This window comes from Triturus cristatus, chromosome 1_2 (genome assembly GCF_964204655.1).
Source record: "Triturus cristatus chromosome 1_2, aTriCri1.1, whole genome shotgun sequence".
Taxonomy (NCBI): domain Eukaryota; kingdom Metazoa; phylum Chordata; class Amphibia; order Caudata; family Salamandridae; genus Triturus; species Triturus cristatus.
In genome coordinates this window covers 196,866,362-196,884,514 of record NC_140580.1, presented here as the reverse complement: position 1 = coordinate 196,884,514, position 18,153 = coordinate 196,866,362, and the positions used below count along the sequence as shown (strand labels likewise).

The following is an 18,153-nucleotide window of genomic DNA, read 5'->3' as shown; positions in this document are numbered from 1 at the left end:
TTTGGGTCTTCCCTCCTTAAGTATTTATTTATCTGATGTCTGCAGATTAATGAATGACAATGAATTGCTCTCCTACCAATTAATTTTATATTAATGTATTTATTATCTTATTGCCCGATATCAATTGTATCACTTTGGTTTATATCCTATGTGTCATATTTGCGCGTTTAAAACAATAAATTCTTTTGAAATGAAAATTAGAATAAAAAAAGTGAAACTTTAACTTACCTATATCCTTATCTATATCATTCCTCTAATTTAAGGACAGCATGTACTTTAAGCAGCCACCCTAAAAAACTGATAGAGAACAGGCGCAAAACTAAAGGGTGTGTTAGGTGTGTGTCCAGCAGGGAGGAGTTGTGCAACCTGGTTTAGTTAGGGGGTCGAGGGGTCCTCATGTATTGCCTTCTTGCCTATGGGCATGGTATAATGGCACGTGTTCAGTGCTTTGTGTGTCCTGTTTGTTTTTCAGTTCAGTCCTACAAGTGTCTGCTGCAAGGGTGTGGATCTAGTGCTTACTTTGAAAGCTGTTAAAATGGGCACATGACACTACCTTGCCATCATCAAGTTTAAGTGCCCATTTTCTCTGTAGATGGTACACACCTGCTTGATGATATGTGAAAAAGGCATATGGTAATCAAAGAACACAATTTAACACCTGGACACATTGTGCCAGATGTGCAGAAATAATTTCCAGCGGGTACAATACGTAAGCTGTAATGATGTAAACAGTTCCCGAAAACATCGCAGTGCAAACTGCAAGGAGACAACATGGTGAATTTATTTTAAAAACCTGCCTCGGATTCATGCAGAGGAGTAATTAGCATTTCACTGTTACAGAATGGCTTAACGAGTCTTTCAGGGACTGAACACCTCACAAGACATTTCAGTTGTTGGTATCAGAATATAAATGTACTTTCGTGACTGTACTTCAGACACAACCTTTGTGTAGTGATGCCCCTCACAGCAGGGTAGATTCTGGTCTGGAGCATGCACAAAGAGGATTGAGATCTCTGCATTTACCTGTGATCAAGAAAGACAAAAGGCTGGACTTCACCTAAAGGGACACTTTCAACTTGTACAATAGAGCCTGCAGTCCAACCCACGCCAAACCATTCACCAAACAGCAGTGCTTTAAAAGAAATAATCTGCAGCCCCTTGATACCAAAGTCTTCATTAAATTTGTGAAGGGTGTCCAGTCACCTTCACCTCACCTAGGTACCTGAATCTCCACCCTCCAGTCCCAGGCATGAGACCAATACACTTCTGCTGTCTGGGGTAATTGTTCATGCCACAAACAGAGGCATTCTAATGGATCCTGCTTTGCTTCCTATAATTAACCCCTTCGGCGCTCATGACGGAACGGTTCCGTCATGAGCGTCGGTTGGGCTGTGCTCATGACGGAACCGTTCCGTCATGAGCCCGCCCGCGCAACGAACCTTCAGCGTGGCGCGGGAATCCGCGCCGCGCTGAAGGGGTTAATACTGTGAGCTACAATTGAAGCCAAACATCTCTAGGCATCCACCCCAGCATTTGCAGAATCTCTGCAATGATTTCAGCCGCGTCCCACTCGCTGCGTCGGCAGGAGCGATGTGTCGGAAAATTCTTCTCGCACCGCTGCGATGCTTTGGAAACAGGCAATGCGCCAATTGTCACCGTTTTCCAGGCACAAAACAACCTCCAGAGGTCCAGCACACTGGCAGGCACCTCTTCAGCAGGTCAGAACTCACAGCAAAGGAGTTCAGGGGGAACTGGTGGTGAAGTCTTTGTGTCCCTGAGACTTCAGAACAGGAGACAAACTCTATTTCAAGCCCTTGAAGATCTTCCCAATGCAGGGAACACAGCACACAGAATAGGCCTTCTCCTTTCCTTGGCAGAAAGTAGCCACTGCAGGCCAACCCCAGACAGCAAACAGCACAGGGGCAGTATTCCTCCTCAGTTTCTTCACCTCTTCTTCATGCCAGAGGTTCATCTTGAGTCCCAGAAGTGATCTAAAAGTCTGGGGTCTGGTCCCTCTTTTTATAATACATATTCCTTTGTTCTCTGTGGCAGAGAAACTCTTTCCTCAGCCAAAACCAGTTCTGTCCTCTCTGGTGCAGCTTCCTAGCAGGAGGTGGAGACAGCATTGTCCCTGGCAGACCATGCCCATTCAGATGTGAAATAAATATCCTCCTACTAATCTGAATGCAGCCTAGGTCTATTCTGCCATGCCCTGACACTCCCTGAAAACGACACACCTATTCCCCCGCCCCAAGTGGCTGTCTGAACAGAATGCACATCCCCAGCCCCTCCCACTCCAAAGCCAGACAGTCAATACACAACTTAGCAGAGGCACCCTGGATGGTTAGGCAAGAAAATACCTACTTTCTAGAAGTTTATTTTCAAACCCAGAATGTAAAAATCACCCTCACTAAAAGATGCATCTCAATATTCTGAGTTCAGGAATATCAAACTTTATTTTCCAATCTTGCTCCCATGGGCAGACTCCCAATTCTATCCTATCGGAACAAGATAGCCTTAGAATAGCGAAAAAAGAAATTAGCAGTATTTCACTATCAGAAATGCCACACACATCAGGGCATGCCCTACCTTTCACCCATACTGCCCACAGGGGTATCTTGGGCCTACCTTAGGGATGACTCACATGTAAGAAAAGGGAAGGTTAGGGCCTGGCAAGTGGGTGCACTTGCCAGATCGACATGGCAGTACTAGAATGCACACAGGCACCGCAATGGCAGACCTGACCCTTGTTGCAAGGCTGCTTGTGTAGGCGGCACAATCAGTGCTGCAAGTCTACTAGCAGCATTTGGCTTACAGGCCCTGGGCACACAGAGTGCACTGTACTAGGGACTTACCAGTAAACCAAATAAACCAATCATGGAAACACCAATCCATAATAACACTTTCACTTGCACTTTGGCACTGATGAGCAGTGGCAAAGTGCCCAAAGCACCTACACCAGCAAAACCAAATCCATCACACTGTAAAAATACAGGAGGCAAAAGCAAAACATGCAGGGGAAACCCATGCCAAGGCTGCCAGGGCTAACAGACCTGTTAACCCCTACTGATCACTACATGGTATGCTGCCCCCACCGCACTCATGCTGGTTACTCCTGGTAAAAGCACCATGAGCCTCGTGGTCCAACAAGAGCACAATTTGTAAGACAAGTCTGTGCAATGATGTTCATGCATGATCTGTGTTTGCCTATGATGAGAAAAAATCTATATTAAGATCCATACATCAGTACAGTTAGGGCACTTGGGGCAGGAGTGTAGGTCCATCAATATGCGAGTGACATTCGGTCCTAACAGAAGGTCGGTTTTATGCCCTCTCTCTCAATATATTAAACATCATTTGAGAAGATTGTGTTCAATAACATTTTCCGTATTGTTGGTAAACAATACTAATAGTTTTACTCTGAGGAAATGTTTTACTGATAATGTTAAGTTTACTGATGGTAATGTGGAAGTCAAATATGTAACCAATTAATGTCTTATTTCTTTCGCTCTAATCCGACTACTCTCTTGTAGCGCTTCCTAATTATAGTGCAAAGTATGAGCAATAAATGTAATCTACACCACAAGATGATGAACATTGTTCGACTCCCTCCTACGCAATCCATCGTGGGTCTCCCTGTTGCACCACACAACACTCAGTATGGCTTACTGTCATATCCAGACTGATAAAAGAGACTAGGGTGTGACCCAAGGGCATTAAAGTTCAAGACCCTTTCCATTCATTAAAAAAAAAAACATTAACTCTCTAATTCTCAATGCTGCACTAGTCCAGATTTGGGCGCACATACGAGGTTTCACTCTATTCTGGATTAGGAGACACACATGTGTTTACCAGCCGCGGTCGGTAGTAGGAGTAACTGCAGGGGGGTGACGTGGGGAGGGGGAGGGGCAGGGTGGGGGGTAGTAAACTATGGAGTACGGAGGTTTACAGGTAAATTAACATATAAATTAATAAAACGGATTTTGTTGCGTGCACTGCATCGCATTTGGGGATGCAGTGCACGCAACAAAATTCGTTTTTATTAATTTATATGTTAACTTACCTGTAAACCTCCGTAATCCATAGTTTACTACCCCCCACCCTGCCCCTCCCCCTCCCCACATCACCTCCCTGCAGTTACTCCTACTACCGACCGCGGCTGGTGTTTACCCACAAAACATATGCCAGATAAAACCTGGTAATATTTGTATGACCGAAATACGAAAGTATTTTTCATTTTGTAGCTTAGAACAGGAAAAAAGGCACTTTATAGTGTCATCAACATTTCACCCGGCAGAAAACATAATTGTGCTGTAATTCTGAACGCCACAATATCAGTAATATCACGTGAGGTATTAATGCCCCCTTGGCTGGGGACGATTGCAAAGATCTCCTTAATAAATTACAAAGCATTTTAGCAAATGAATATTTTCAGTGATTCCATAGTTTCGTTTAAGAGAATACAACCCAACAAAATTATATTTTGTTGGAAAAAATGTCTTCTTTTAATGGAAGTATTCTCGTACAAAAATATAAATAACCTTCCAAGATATTTCGCAGTAATTTCAACAGCAGGTAAAGCCTTGTGATGTTGCACACCTTCACTACTACTAAAGTGTGATACTTGAGATATACAAAAATCTTTGTAGAAGAAATGTTTATGCTGCACCTCGCCTGTTTATGAAGAATTTGTGGTTTTACCTTAGAGAGCTTTCAAACTGAAGTCGTATGTCAACTGATGTACTTTGTTTCATACGAATTTAACATAGATTTTGTTTCACTACAGATCTACTGACTACGGCACCACATATGAAAAATTTAATGAAAAAGTGGGACTTAAGACAGTGCTGAGCTATCTATACGTCAGTCCAAGTAATAAAAAGAAGGTAAGCATTTCATGTGATAGCTTTTTCATAGATCTAGGATTTAAAAACTCCTCCAAAAATATATTTTTTTAAATTTTCTGTTGGATTATGTTTATGAAAGTACTTTTCACTTCAGAGAGGCAGCATAATACTTAAGATATCAATTTTACTAGTGACAACGTTTAAAAGACACACAACAACAGGGAGCATCATTATTCTCATATTTCCAGGAGATTTGATACAAGGATAACCCAGAGAGAAAAACATATTAGTAAACAGATGTATAGTACTCTCTAGTGTCTGTACTACAAAGACCTTGGGCCATATTAGCAACAACTTGCGATAATTATCGCAAACCGCGATTTTTTTTTATCGCCTCCTATCGCTGGATTCTATCGCGGCGATAACGCTGTATTACCAATGTTTATCTCCACCGCGATAAAAATCCAGCGATAGCGGCGAATCCCATCTTCAACGTGAGATTTCCAGCGATAAAAATCCTATAGCTAAGGAAAATTTCGCTAATAGGCAGGTGGGGACTTAGCCGTAGAATCCACCTCCCTTTGACTATTATGGCTAAATCAGGATTTTACCAGGTGTAAAATCCTGGAGCTAATCGCGGTTAGCACGCGTTTTTTTATCGCGCCAGGGGTATTGCTAATAGGCGATAGCTGTGTTAGCGACTGCTTTCAGTTGTTACCACTTTGGGTACGCCCACTTTGCATGTCATTAGCGATAAATATCGCTGACATGCAAAGCGGGCCCCAAACCGGTCGCTATCGCCTGGAAGCTGTCGCTAACGGCTGTTAGCGACAGCTTGGTAATTGGGCGATAAAAAAATCTGGCCCTTGCTAGTATGCCCCCTTGTTCTTAGCAATATTGTTCAGCTGATGTCATGTTTCGAATGACTTCCTATTGGTGGGCAATACATATTTTTCAACAAAGATTTTAGAATACATACATTTTAGAAATATTTTTCAACAAAGATTTTAGAATACATAATCTGCTTTCAGAGTAAAGAGACAGTTTTTCTTGCGATCTACCCCATTGCAAAGCAGCCCGACCAGAGTCTTTGTGGCATTCTCAAATGTAGGAAGTGGGGCACAGTGATGGGAGGGAAGTGATGAAAAGAGTGTTGTAGGCTACCATGAGGGCTTTTCTATGAGATTTTAAGCCGGTATAGGTTAATGGGAAGTATTTATGATGGCTATTGGTGCCTATCATAAATATGGTTGGACCAGGGTCTGGGTTCTAGTGTACACCAATTGATTAGATAGTGTGGATACAAAACATGCTGCAAGGTAGTCAAAAGTATACATTTGTGTTTTTTTAAAAACCCATGCTGATGTTGTGAATATTCTTTCAAGAATAATGCTTAGCTAACACATTTGATTTTTCATAAGATTTAATTTATTTCTCTGTGATATATGAATCTTTATTATTAAATCACAAACAATGAAATGTATTTAAATAAAAGTAATACATGAGCTGCTTTAATTATGTTACACATAGTCAAACGTGTTACAAACCAAGAAATGCAGCAAAGACATCTGTGTGCATTGTTTTGATCATCCCTCTGAGTATGTGTCCTTGAATTCCTTCTATTAATTATAAGTGGGGCGTTTAGCCTTTTTGGAACTTAGGTTATGTGATTTAGGTTATGTTGAATTTATTTGTATTTCTACGCTTTTCACAACAGCACAATCGTAGTTCAATCTCTGTTGTGCCAGGTTTACTGAGAATCCACTGTACTGCAAATCAGTTCAACACTGCAGACTGGTTTTGGAGTTTTCCCTCCCAGGAACAACCATCAATCAGAAAATAAAATGGGGTTGTGATAATAAAAATAGTTTTTTTCCAGTTAGTTCAGCTCAAACACTTTGTTCAGCTTCCAGATCGTGAGAGGTTAGACAGGGGATGTTGCCTTATCTCCAAATGCCTGTCCAAATGCATTTTCTTTGGACGGTATCTTTTGTACAAAGAAGTTTATCCTTCAACTGTGTTCAAAGAACTCAAAAATTCTGTCAGATGTATTTATTCGTGGCTGGCTATGAGGGAAAATAGCTAGCTCCAGTTCCTTGCCGCAGTATGTCCTGGCCACGTAGCATTCTGGGCAGGCAGGACATTTTTACAGTACTAGGTATTGTGACACCTGGAAACTTGCACTACTTCACCAAAGGGGAAAGCCCTGCTTTGGCCCACTTCACAACTAAAATAAATCTGACTTTAGCATTAAAACAAATTTTAATTTGGTTGAATGACAACATTTATTCTACTTCTAATAAAAATACACTTTGAAAGTATTTGAAAGATTAGTCTAATGTAACTCAATCCATTATATTAATGCCAGTGTTAGAACATTAATATCTGTTATTTTGTTATAAGAATAATTATTCTGAAATATGTCATATGCAATTAGTTTATGTAATCTGGAGGTGCAATAAAGTTGGTAAAACGGTATCATAATAAACATTGACTCGATATAACCATGTCCTCTCTCAGAATACCAGGTGCTAAAAAGCTTGCTTGTCTGAGCAGCCAAGGCTTATTCATTGGAAGTAGATTTGAAGGACAAATAAAATCTGTCACAATTTTTGTATAGAATTCAGTACATGCCCAGTCAAAGCTATACATGATTACTATAGAAAATGAAGGACAGTTATAAATAAGCCACTCCAAAAGAAACTAGAAGCACCTTCTGGGGTTAAGATTTGACGGCAAATATTCTTCAACCACTTACTTGTTGCTTCCAATAAGTGGTAATCAATCACCATGCAATTAGTGTTGTATATAATAGTTCTTCTTTCCGGGTTTGTAAAAGATAATGGTCTACCAGCCTTAATAGGGCCACTTCTGACGTTGGATCGAAGTTTACTTGAATGGGCCAACTCTCCGCATTAAATAACATAACATGTATTTGTAAAGTGCACGTTTACCCATAAGCAGTCTTGGGGCTGAATAACAGATTTTTATTGTTACCCAACTTACTGGTACTCATTTTATTGAGGCTGAGTGGACCCACTAGTATTTGAACCTGTAACCATGAGATTAAACACATGCTTCTGCAGTGGACACATTAGTCTACTGAGTCACCAGCTTTCCTCCCTCACTAAAGTTTCAGGACATGAGAGGCCCAAAACATATGAAACCAATCCCCACAGGGTGTCAAATAAAGCATCCATCGGTAGAAAAAGGCCATGCACTGTAAATTAACACCCTGAGGCAGGTGAAACTCAGATTAAACTACCTCTCACGTTGTTGATCATTAATATCAATCCTCGTGCATTGCATACATTTTCTCCTTACACCTTCTATTAACTGCGCGGGATCTGGGGTTAAGGCCCGTTATCGAATCAAATTGAGAGGTTAGCTCAGGCCCCCAAACCGATCTTTTACAATTCATTTACAGGAGTATATAGCTACCCCAGTAATATCACTTTAATCACTCAAATTTGAGCACACATGAATAAATGCTGCTGACTGAGCAGAGTTCTGCCCAAAAACAGCACCTGTGGAGATTTGAACCTAGGCCCTCCATAAAGTCCCTCACCTTGGTTATACCCAGGTCAGCCCATTTGCCTTTAGTCTCCTTCATCAGTCCTAACCACAGAGAGCTGCAACATCCTAATGGAGCCTTAGCATTGATATTAGGAATTCCTTGTGCTGAAAATATCCTCTTCCTGCATAACATAAATTGGGTTACTGACTTATAGCTGACTTTCTTCTGGAGTTTAGGGATGTTTACATACCATGAAGGGTCAGTGAGTTTTCAGGCAGTCAGCGTTCGGAGGAGAATCAAATTGTCAAACCTGGAAGACTCTACTGACAGATGGCATAGCTGTATTCCCAAGGATGCTGGATAATAACGCCGTACGTCTGGGAATCCAAGTCTGCCCTAATTCTTCGGCAATTGCAGAGTGCCCATTTCGGTCAAACAAAGGGAACCAAAAAGGATCCTGATAAAGCCTACCTAGAAAAAAATATATATAGGTGCTCTATAAATTAATAGAGTCCTACACTAGAAAAAACACTTATTTTTCTAGAGTCCCCTCACTCACCTAGGGTTGCCCCAGGGTGACATGCTTCATCATAGGGGTCCTCCCAGGCATCTACTGTCTGGGGCGTGCTACAACTTAACGAAATACGCAGGAGCACTTTTATATTTTCAACTATGTGTAGTGATGTGTTGTGCTGTGCTGTGTGGAGTGAAAAGTGAAAATAATTCAATAAAAATTACCTGGATAGTGAGCCCTAATTTTATTCTGCTCCTATCCGGTAAATGTACTTTCAAATGGGGCTAGTAATAGAGTACAGTAACGTTATGTGTGCCTGTCCCTAATTACTTGGTCGACATGTTTCGTGGTTACCCCAACCACTTCCTCAGGACCATACAAGGACCAGCCTTGCGTGTATCACTCCGTGTTTTTACAGACAAACAACTAATTTGTACTGTTTTTAAACCATTTGGTTTGTTAAATACATACGATTCCCATGTTATCAGGATTTCTTAGATGTATTGGGTCGTAGTTTTTTTATGGAGGTGTAATTCTACTCCATATCGACCTGGGGTGCTTTGGATTCCATAAAAACAACTGACTGATTCAACTTAGCAAAAAAACAGTTCTGTAATTTATATGAAATGGTCAAAGGAGGATTAAAAATAAGGGGGGGTATCATTGTTTTAATTAAGACAATTCTACCCAATAATTAAGAGCGGGAGTCACCTCCAAGATAGCAGTGAGTTATCCACTCTACTTAACACTGGATCGCAGTTGTGGAAAAAATCCTTTTATTTTTCCCAAAATGTATGCCTAAATATCTCTTAGGGCCTGCCTTTTAATTCGTACTCAGAAGGGGCAGGAGGCTTTCCACTGCAGCATTAAAAAGTAATCATTACATTTTAGACTCAATTATCCTATATTCTCCTAAGCCCGGAAAGGTGTTGATTGTTTTAAATACCCTGTTTATATTAATCACTGTACGTGTTAAGTATGGTGCCTACAATTTTTTAACCAGGTTCTCTGAAATTGATCTTAAAATAAAACTATTTTGACACATAGCCTGTGCTAGGGTCTCAATAAACAGGGCAAATAGCAATGTGGAGAGAGGGACGCCCTGCCTCGTCCCCCATTCCAACCTCACTCCTCCTGACTGCTTATTATTAATAACCAAGACGGCTTCTGTTCCCTGGTATAGGGCCTGCATTAAGCCTGTGAGTTGGGGTGGGAATCCAAACTTGCCTGTGGTATTGAAAAGGCATTTCCAACTCATGAGGGCAATTGCCTTCTCTGCATCCAGTAGGATAATGACTGTCGGCACTGAGTCTGTAATCACCAGGTCAAAAAAATCAGCCGTTTACTGAAGAAAGTTAGGCCCACATTTTTAGAACGCCAGACATCTTGTGAACCTAAATGTGTACACAAGTGTCCGATGTCTCATCGAATTTGTCTTTTATGCTGGATGCGTGTTATATTAGAGGAATCAAAAACTGGGTCTGGCAATAAATAAAAATTCCAACCTAGGATAGTTGCCCCAGTGAGGGGACACAAGAACCATGTCCAAATCTGGAGATGACTAGGATCATCTCCCATCAGGCCATATTCATTTCTGGTGGTAATCATGTGACTCCCACCCTCTATGGGGAGTATGGTCCAAAACCAAGACCGGTCCTTGATAACCTTATCATACTTTGGTTGTAGATCCTCCTTAACAAAAATAGCCACACCTCTCTGTGCCGCATGTACAAAGGAGAAGAATACATCCCATGCACACAAGTGCACTATTTTCTCCTTCTCCCTCCCTGATATCCAATAAGCCTTCTGTATCAAAATGACACTGGTTTTATATTGTCTCATCCAAGCAAAGACAGCATCCCTCTTGACCTTATTGTTCAACCCTTAGCATTGAAGCTAACCTAAATTGGTAATCTCTTGTGTGTGGGTTGTGGCCCATTCATGGGGCCCATACTGGCTCCTGCGTCTGTGAAGGGGATGCTAATTCCACACCTAGAGCTAGAACAAATACATTCCTCTGTCCTGTAGTGGTGCCCCCTACCTCACCCCCCTCTGAACAAAGAAACCATGTGTAAGAGAAGAGGAAAAAGAGAGAGAGAGGAAAAAAAGGAAAGATCGAGGTTGGTTATGTGGCTCTATCAATTGTCTAGATCATCTATTCATGATGTAACATTTCAGTAGTAGGTAAACCCCTAACAACTATACTAATACCAAACATTGCCAAGGTTTATTTAACTGTTGGGCTCTAGTCCTTTCTTGCTCTCGCTACCCAAACCAAGACTTCCCTCTCCCTGACAAAAAAGCTTTATGAACAGAGGGGAAATCTCGGGCCTCATTTGAGTCCATAAAGTCCTGGAAGTTCCCTCCCTAATTAAGCTTTAAATGTGCTCTACAGATGGAGGCCAGGATAGCCAGCACCTTAAACTCCTGCATGAAAATCCTGAATTCTTTCTGCTTCCTAGCAATCTCCCAGACAAGGTCCGAAAAGATTGAAAAAGAAAATCTCCTTTCCAAGGAATACACTTTCTTTCCCTGGCTCTGCTCAGGAGTAGTTTATTCACTCGATAGTTCTCGAAATAAGCAATGATTGTCAACAGCCTTGAGTCTGCCTATGGGTACCTGTTGGGATCTGATGGGTCCTTGCAATTGACAAATCTTGGGCTGGCAATTCTGCAATTTCTGAGCCTAATGACTTTCTTAGAAGGTGTGCCAGCCATTTTTCCAACAATGGCTTTGATACTTTGGAATCCTCGGGAACCCTCAGTACCCATATGTTTGAGTGATGGGACGTGTTCTACAAGTCCTCGCACTTTCTCACCAAGGATCTAATTTGCTGGCGGTGTTACATGTGCCTGCAATTCCGAACATGACAGACACTTTTCCATCTCCTGCTGCTTGGTTAGAAAGTCATTTATGCATCCAGAGCCTCCACCTTTTCTGTTAACTTTGCTATGCTTATTCCCTCTGGGTATTCTTTACTGTCCGTATTTCTGATAACTTGCCCTTGAGCATTTGGACTGACCAGAAGGGAGTGGGGCCATTGAACTGTCCAAGTCAGCCGAGTCTGGACACCCTGTGCCAATGTATATAGAATTTTCTCCAACCTTCCTGACCCTTGGGTGGCTGATTCTTTATTGCCTGAGCCTAGGCTTCAGTTAGATTCTGTCTGCATTGTTAGAGCAACAAACCTGTTTAAGACTGTGGTCTGTCTCTAGCTAAATCCACCACTCTTTTAAATGTTCAGTGTATATTGTGCACATTCTAGCTGCTTTTCTTGGTGCGACTCAGTCCTATTATTGCTTTTATTGGCAGCTGATAACAAGGCTGTGTTGTGACATTGTACCAACCAGTTCCCCAGGGAGATGTGATTGCCAGTCCGGCCCATACTGTTCTCCTACAGTGATATGGGTTGCTCACCCTCTCCCACACACTCCTCCCTTGCAGATTCTCTTCTAACATGGCTGTATAACCCTTAGCAAGACCTGAGAACTCTGGTGCATCCTCCCATTGAACCTCAAATGGTTTACTTGGCTCAGGCTGGTGGTCTTGCAGACTTCATAGTGCGCCACAGACTGATTTGGTGTGTCATCCTCTCTTTTTAGGAAGTAGTCTGATGCTGGGGATAAACCCCCTCCCCCCCTCTGCAATGCTGCTCTGGGTGGGGGATCTCTGGCCTCCCAGTCTCGAAGTGAATTGCTCCTGCTAGCTTATCCCTCTCCCAATTGAGCCTGTCTCAGATAACAGTCTTGCTCTTACCACCCCCTTGAGGCTCTTAGGCCCTGGGCAGCTAGCTGTTTCACATTTGGATTTATCCACCATCCTCTTGAGGTTCCTGACCTATGACCGGTTGACTGATGGGTCGGTAAGAAGCAGAATGCTTTCAAGTCTGAGCCTCTGACCCGATCAATGTCCCTTATAAAGAAGAGATTAAGTGTTTTCTGAACAAATATGAAATCCAAAAAGTAATCCGTAGCACTCACCTCGCTTTTTTAGCACTCTTCGTGATTCTCAAGGTACTGCAGTTCTGTTTGGACTCTGTTTCCTGGGGTGGACTGTGTGTTGAGTGCATCCAACTAAGAGATGCAGGGGTTCACCCCCAAAAACATATATACATGCAAAGATAAGAGACTGAGCAGATATCCAAATGCCATAGTAAGGATGGGGCTTAAAGTTCAGCTTTAAGTTAATCACTTGTTGGAGCCAGTGTAGTGTTCTATAACAGAAACTTTCTCTACTTTTTGCAGTACCCCGGTTCTTCATGTAGCACAACTGTCCTTGTTGTATGAAGATTTCAAAGGCACCTGTAGCTGGAGAATGTATAGAGAGGGAGTTACGGCAGTAAAGGGAGATTAGGGAAAGAGAGGGTGTGTTGGTGCATCCTGGCCCTAGCCGCAGTCTGCAATTCGCTCCGATGCCACACACTCCTGGGAGGTTTCTAAATGTGGATGCCAGCTCCTGTCTTTGGACCCGTGACCACCCTCAGCCTGTTAAAGTATCAGCACTCCTTGTTCTGTACTGTACTGGACAGTACAGTATTCTACTGTGTTCCTTGCTCCTTTCTCTCTGAGGTCACAGAAATATCACAAAACATTGATTTCAGACAGTATAGCATCCTCCTCCCTCACGTTGAGCTGTGGTCATCCTCCTTTTCTCCTCACTGGCAGATGGCATCTATGTCAGTGCAGGAGAGGGTGAGTGCAGGATGCGGGGAGCAGCACTGGGGGCTGCGAGCTAGCCGCTCTGCAGCTTAGCTCCATCCGCCATGTTTCATGTCACTGTTGTAACAGATCACAAAGAATCAACAATATTTGGATTCCTTCAGGTCTTGTGGGACTGTCAAAACATTCTCATTCCTGTGCTCTAGTTTATGAATTGAAAATGCCAGACCAACATTGACTTTGCCCTAATGTTTACTCATACACAAGGTTTAACCAGCACTGCTACGCAAAACCCAAATGTAACATGGCAACTACCCAAAAGTGAATATTGATTTCACTCTCACTAAATAGAAAGTTATTTATTGGAAAGTGATTTCTAACAGTATGTCTATTACCTGGTTCTTCCAGTATGTAGGGGCCTCCAGTTTTCTTGACTAAAAGTGGGGATTAACCCACACAGCTCAAGAAATCGATTGCACCTCAAATTAGTATCTTATAAGTGCAGAGTGTTAGTGGGTACACAGAAACTAAATGATGCCTCGTGTTTGACACCCAAGTAATTTCAATAACTTTAAGGGTTGCTATTTTAAAATTGTTTAGCTGTGATTTAGATTTTTCACTGTTCTGTGGCACCCTTGAAACTGGCCGCACCTGGTTTTGGCTGCTGATATTGGTGGTTGCAGTGCAGTATCTTTTGGTTTTGAAATTAGGTGGCTTCTGTTTCTGCAGTGGGTAGAAATTAATTGTACCCACTTAATTATTATCATGCTACTCAGGGAACTTTTCGGTTATTATTTTTTTAATTCAAAGTTTTGACTCTTTTATGCTTGAGGCTAAGAATTTAACTTCATCATGAAGATGGCTATCTAATTTGTTTGAAGTCGAAATGCTGTCAGTGCCACAGGTGATTAGACCAGTTCAAATGTGTGTTTAGAACAGAGCGCTTGGGCACAATTTGAGTAGTTCTGAAGTTTTTATATTTACCAGTTTCCTATTCTGTATATAAATGTATTGTCTATTTACGTGGCATGTTTACTTGACCACTTTGAATTCTTCTAATTAAATATTGGTTGATTCATTTGATGAGACTGGCTATTGTATGACTTCTGAAAACTTTGCATTAAGCGACTTTGTTATAATATGATATACAACAGTGATCAATAGTTATGTCATTTATAATGCAGGGACATTTTGGTTTACCCACTGACACTAGGGCACCAACTGGGCAGGATTAAATGCACCTGGCAAAGTAACATCCTCTTTTGTGGCTAGGAGACACAGAAATGTATATCTTTGATAACATCTTTCACAGGTCATACAAAGAGAGTTGTAATTGTTTGAGATTATGCTGGAAAGGCCCGCCCAATGTGAGCTACCCCAATTATGTTTGAAGAAAAGAGAAACACAATTATTCCTCTTGAACTTGAAAAGAGGTTATAATGACACATCACAAATCCAAAGTAGTTGTAGGAACCGTATGAAGGTCGCAATTCCTGCCTATCAGTGTTTGTGGGACCCGGGGTTTAATAACAGATCATATGTTGGTGGTACAGTAATTTGGTTAACAGGGCTTTTTAGGCCTATCAATAGAACCAGTCATTTGATATCCTGTGCAGGTCCTTGAGCCTCTTGTAAGGCACATGTTGATCTTGGTTGTCAGATTCAATCAAGGTCAGAAGGGGAAAAGATGCCAGTAGCTATTAAGTCAAAATGTGTTAAACCAGCCTTTCTCAGAAGTTTCTTTCAGATTAATCACGTCCTTCTCCTCAAAGTCAGTAGAAATCCTTTGATCTGTGTGCAGTCCAGTTCTATGACTTCCAGAGTGCTGCAACAGGGCTTTCTAAGTTAGTCCTGTGATTGATCACAGCCACAGTAAAACCAACAGCACTATGTCCAGCTTTCAGCATGTGGTTTCCAGAACTTGTGATGTGACACATCCTTCTAAGTCCCAAAATTTGAAAGGTACTAGCTACAGAAGGTCTTTACTAATTCAAAGCTGGTGGCTCTGGCAATAAGACAGCGTGATCAGAAAGTAGGTGAATGTCAGAAATAACCCCATTTTTGTCATAGTCCCCCTTCTTGTTCTGTCTGATTATACTGGTTTTAGGACTCTGTGTACTTTACCACTTCTAAACCGTAGTAAAACATATATGCTCCCCCTGTACCACATGTGCTATATTGAAATTCCCTGTTCATCCTATTTACCTTCCCTAAAAGTGCACTGTAAATGGTGCCTAAAATACATCTTTGTCAAGGAAGGTTAAATGTCACTAATGGGCTGAAGTGTGCATTTACACCACCCTTATCTGTGCCAAAAGTATATGTCTTCTTGAAGCACAAGTGTACTCGGGGTGGGCTGCAGTTTACCTGCACTGCAGTGACACATGGCAAGGTAAAATGTCCTTCCTGTGTAGCCTATTTTTATGTATTCCTAAGTCAACCATAAAGTGTGTATAAAAAGCTTGCAGAGCACAGTGCTAATATATAAAAATATGGCACACTAAACACTGGAGTAAAAGCTATTTCACTGTATCGATATTACAAACCTTTGCCTACAATAGGCCTAAATCAGATGAAAATCTTTATTTCCTATCTCCTCCTTCGGAAATGCTAGACAAATGCTTCAAAGTTATTTCCCACTTAATTTTCAAAATCTGAATTAATAGCAAAATCTGTGAAATTTGATTAATTTGGTTATGCTTAGTTATGCAAAATGTTGGCAACATTTTGTGAAATTGCACATAAATATGCAAACTGCAAAACTGGCATATAAGGTTATATTTTAGCATGAGATGTGCCCTTGCACCCTTTTACACTCTTTACAACTGTAATTCTCTGTACAGCTTAATTGCTGTTTTGAACTTAAAACCTGATCAATTCCTTTGCAGAAATTAATTACAGCAGTGATAACTGTGAGAATAAAGATGATCTTTTCATGGACAGGATAGGTTTCCTTTAAATGATATGATGGTGTTAAAAAGCACTTTTTTTGATAGTTTTTACCTTTGCAGTTATGTATATGATGACGTGAAAATATACCAGAACAAATAAAATCCAATGAGTAGAACTGGAGATAATGAATTTTAAAGATTTAAGTGAAAATAGCACAAGAAGCAGAAAGCGTTACTTGCAGTTATCTGGTCATGTTAGACTGGGAGAAAATCACAAGTTCAGACCAACCGCAATGGGGCATGGTTCAGATACAGGGAGCAGGTTAGTCCCAGTGAAGAGTTACTTTCTCAATTGTGGCAGGAGGAGTAGTGGTCACATTAGAGGAGGCTGTGAAGAGGAGGCTCTCAGTTTGAAAAGCAGGCCAAGCAACGTGAATGGCTGTTGCTATAGTGCAAAGAGCCGGTCCTCACTGAAGCTTCGTGGTTGCTGATTGTCGATCACTGTCAATGCGAAGTGCAGGTCCCACCTGACCTTCGCACTGGCACTCGTCGTGGGAGCAGGCTAGCCCATCCGCGGATGCGAAAAGACCAAACTTTAGTATTTTCACTTTTTAATTCAAGAAGAGCTTTCACTGATGTCATCCAAGAATCCATGACTTATAGCCTACCTCTTGAGGATCAGGACTCACTCGTGCAGAAGCCAACAACAGGGCTCAGACATGTCCAGACACGTGCAGTTGGTACTGGGCAGTTGCAGTGAGGCCTATAGAAGCTTGTTGTGTCCCTGTAGCTCACACAGCATGTCCACCAACTGACATTTGAAGTTACTCTGGGTAGCCTGGGATCAAGGCAGGCAGGTCCATTCTTCCTTCCAGCAAGGCAGCTTCTAGCATTTGGGCAGTCCTTATGGCAGCAGGAGGTCAGTCCTATATCTGAATCTTCCACAGGTCTAAGAGTATACTGATAAGTGGGTCTGAAAATCACCTTTTTATATTTAGTGGCAGCCTTTGAGTGGGGGAACTCTCTGGCCTACCCCAAAAACTGGTTCTGATCACTTCTTCTCCTTTCTGCTGGTCTTAGCTCCAAACTGTCAAAGGTGGCAATTGCAAGGGCAGGCCTTCTGCCAGATTAATTTGTGTGCTTTGTGCAAGGCTTTTAAAATGTACCCAGGACAGGGTACGGCTCCTCCCCAGCCATCCTGCCAGGAATACCCTCTACCAGCTATACCCAGGTCCCATTGTGTACTGTCTGGGCTCAATACTCATCCTATATGGGGGAACCACTAATGTACCCAGACAGCTGGAAACTCCTAGAAAGGCCTCAGAAAAATTGGGCAGGAAAAAGCCAACATTCTAAAAGTTAATTTTCAAAATTATAATCCAAAATATGACTTTGCCATTAAAGAGGATTTTAAATTACAATTAATTTGAGAGTAAACAGCATATCCAGTGTTAGCCCATGGGAGATATAGGCCTTTACAACAGTGTAAAACAACTGTAGGAGTTTTTTCTGTCAAGACCTGCATAACGTAGGAACACGTCCTCCTTTTTAAATTTCATGCACCCTGCCACATGAGCGTTTATGGGCCTACATTAGGGGTATTTTATACATATTCAAAAGGAAGGTGCAGGCTTTTCCAAAGTCTAATTTCGCCTGGTCGGAACAGTAGTTTAAAACTTTACATAGCTACTTTAGTGGGTGGCCCAATCAGTGCAGCAGCCCACCA

General features: G+C 41.7%; 1 protein-coding gene across 1 annotated transcript in view; it reads left to right on the top strand.

The window, feature by feature from the left end:
- SORCS3 (sortilin related VPS10 domain containing receptor 3) overlaps positions 1-18,153 on the top strand; it is a 2,496,310-nt gene that overhangs the window by 1,026,323 nt on the left and 1,451,834 nt on the right. The window contains exon 3 of the mRNA XM_085603452.1: positions 4,787-4,886. Coding sequence (XP_085459578.1) covers positions 4,787-4,886 — 100 coding nt within the window. The remainder of the gene's footprint in view (positions 1-4,786; positions 4,887-18,153) is intronic.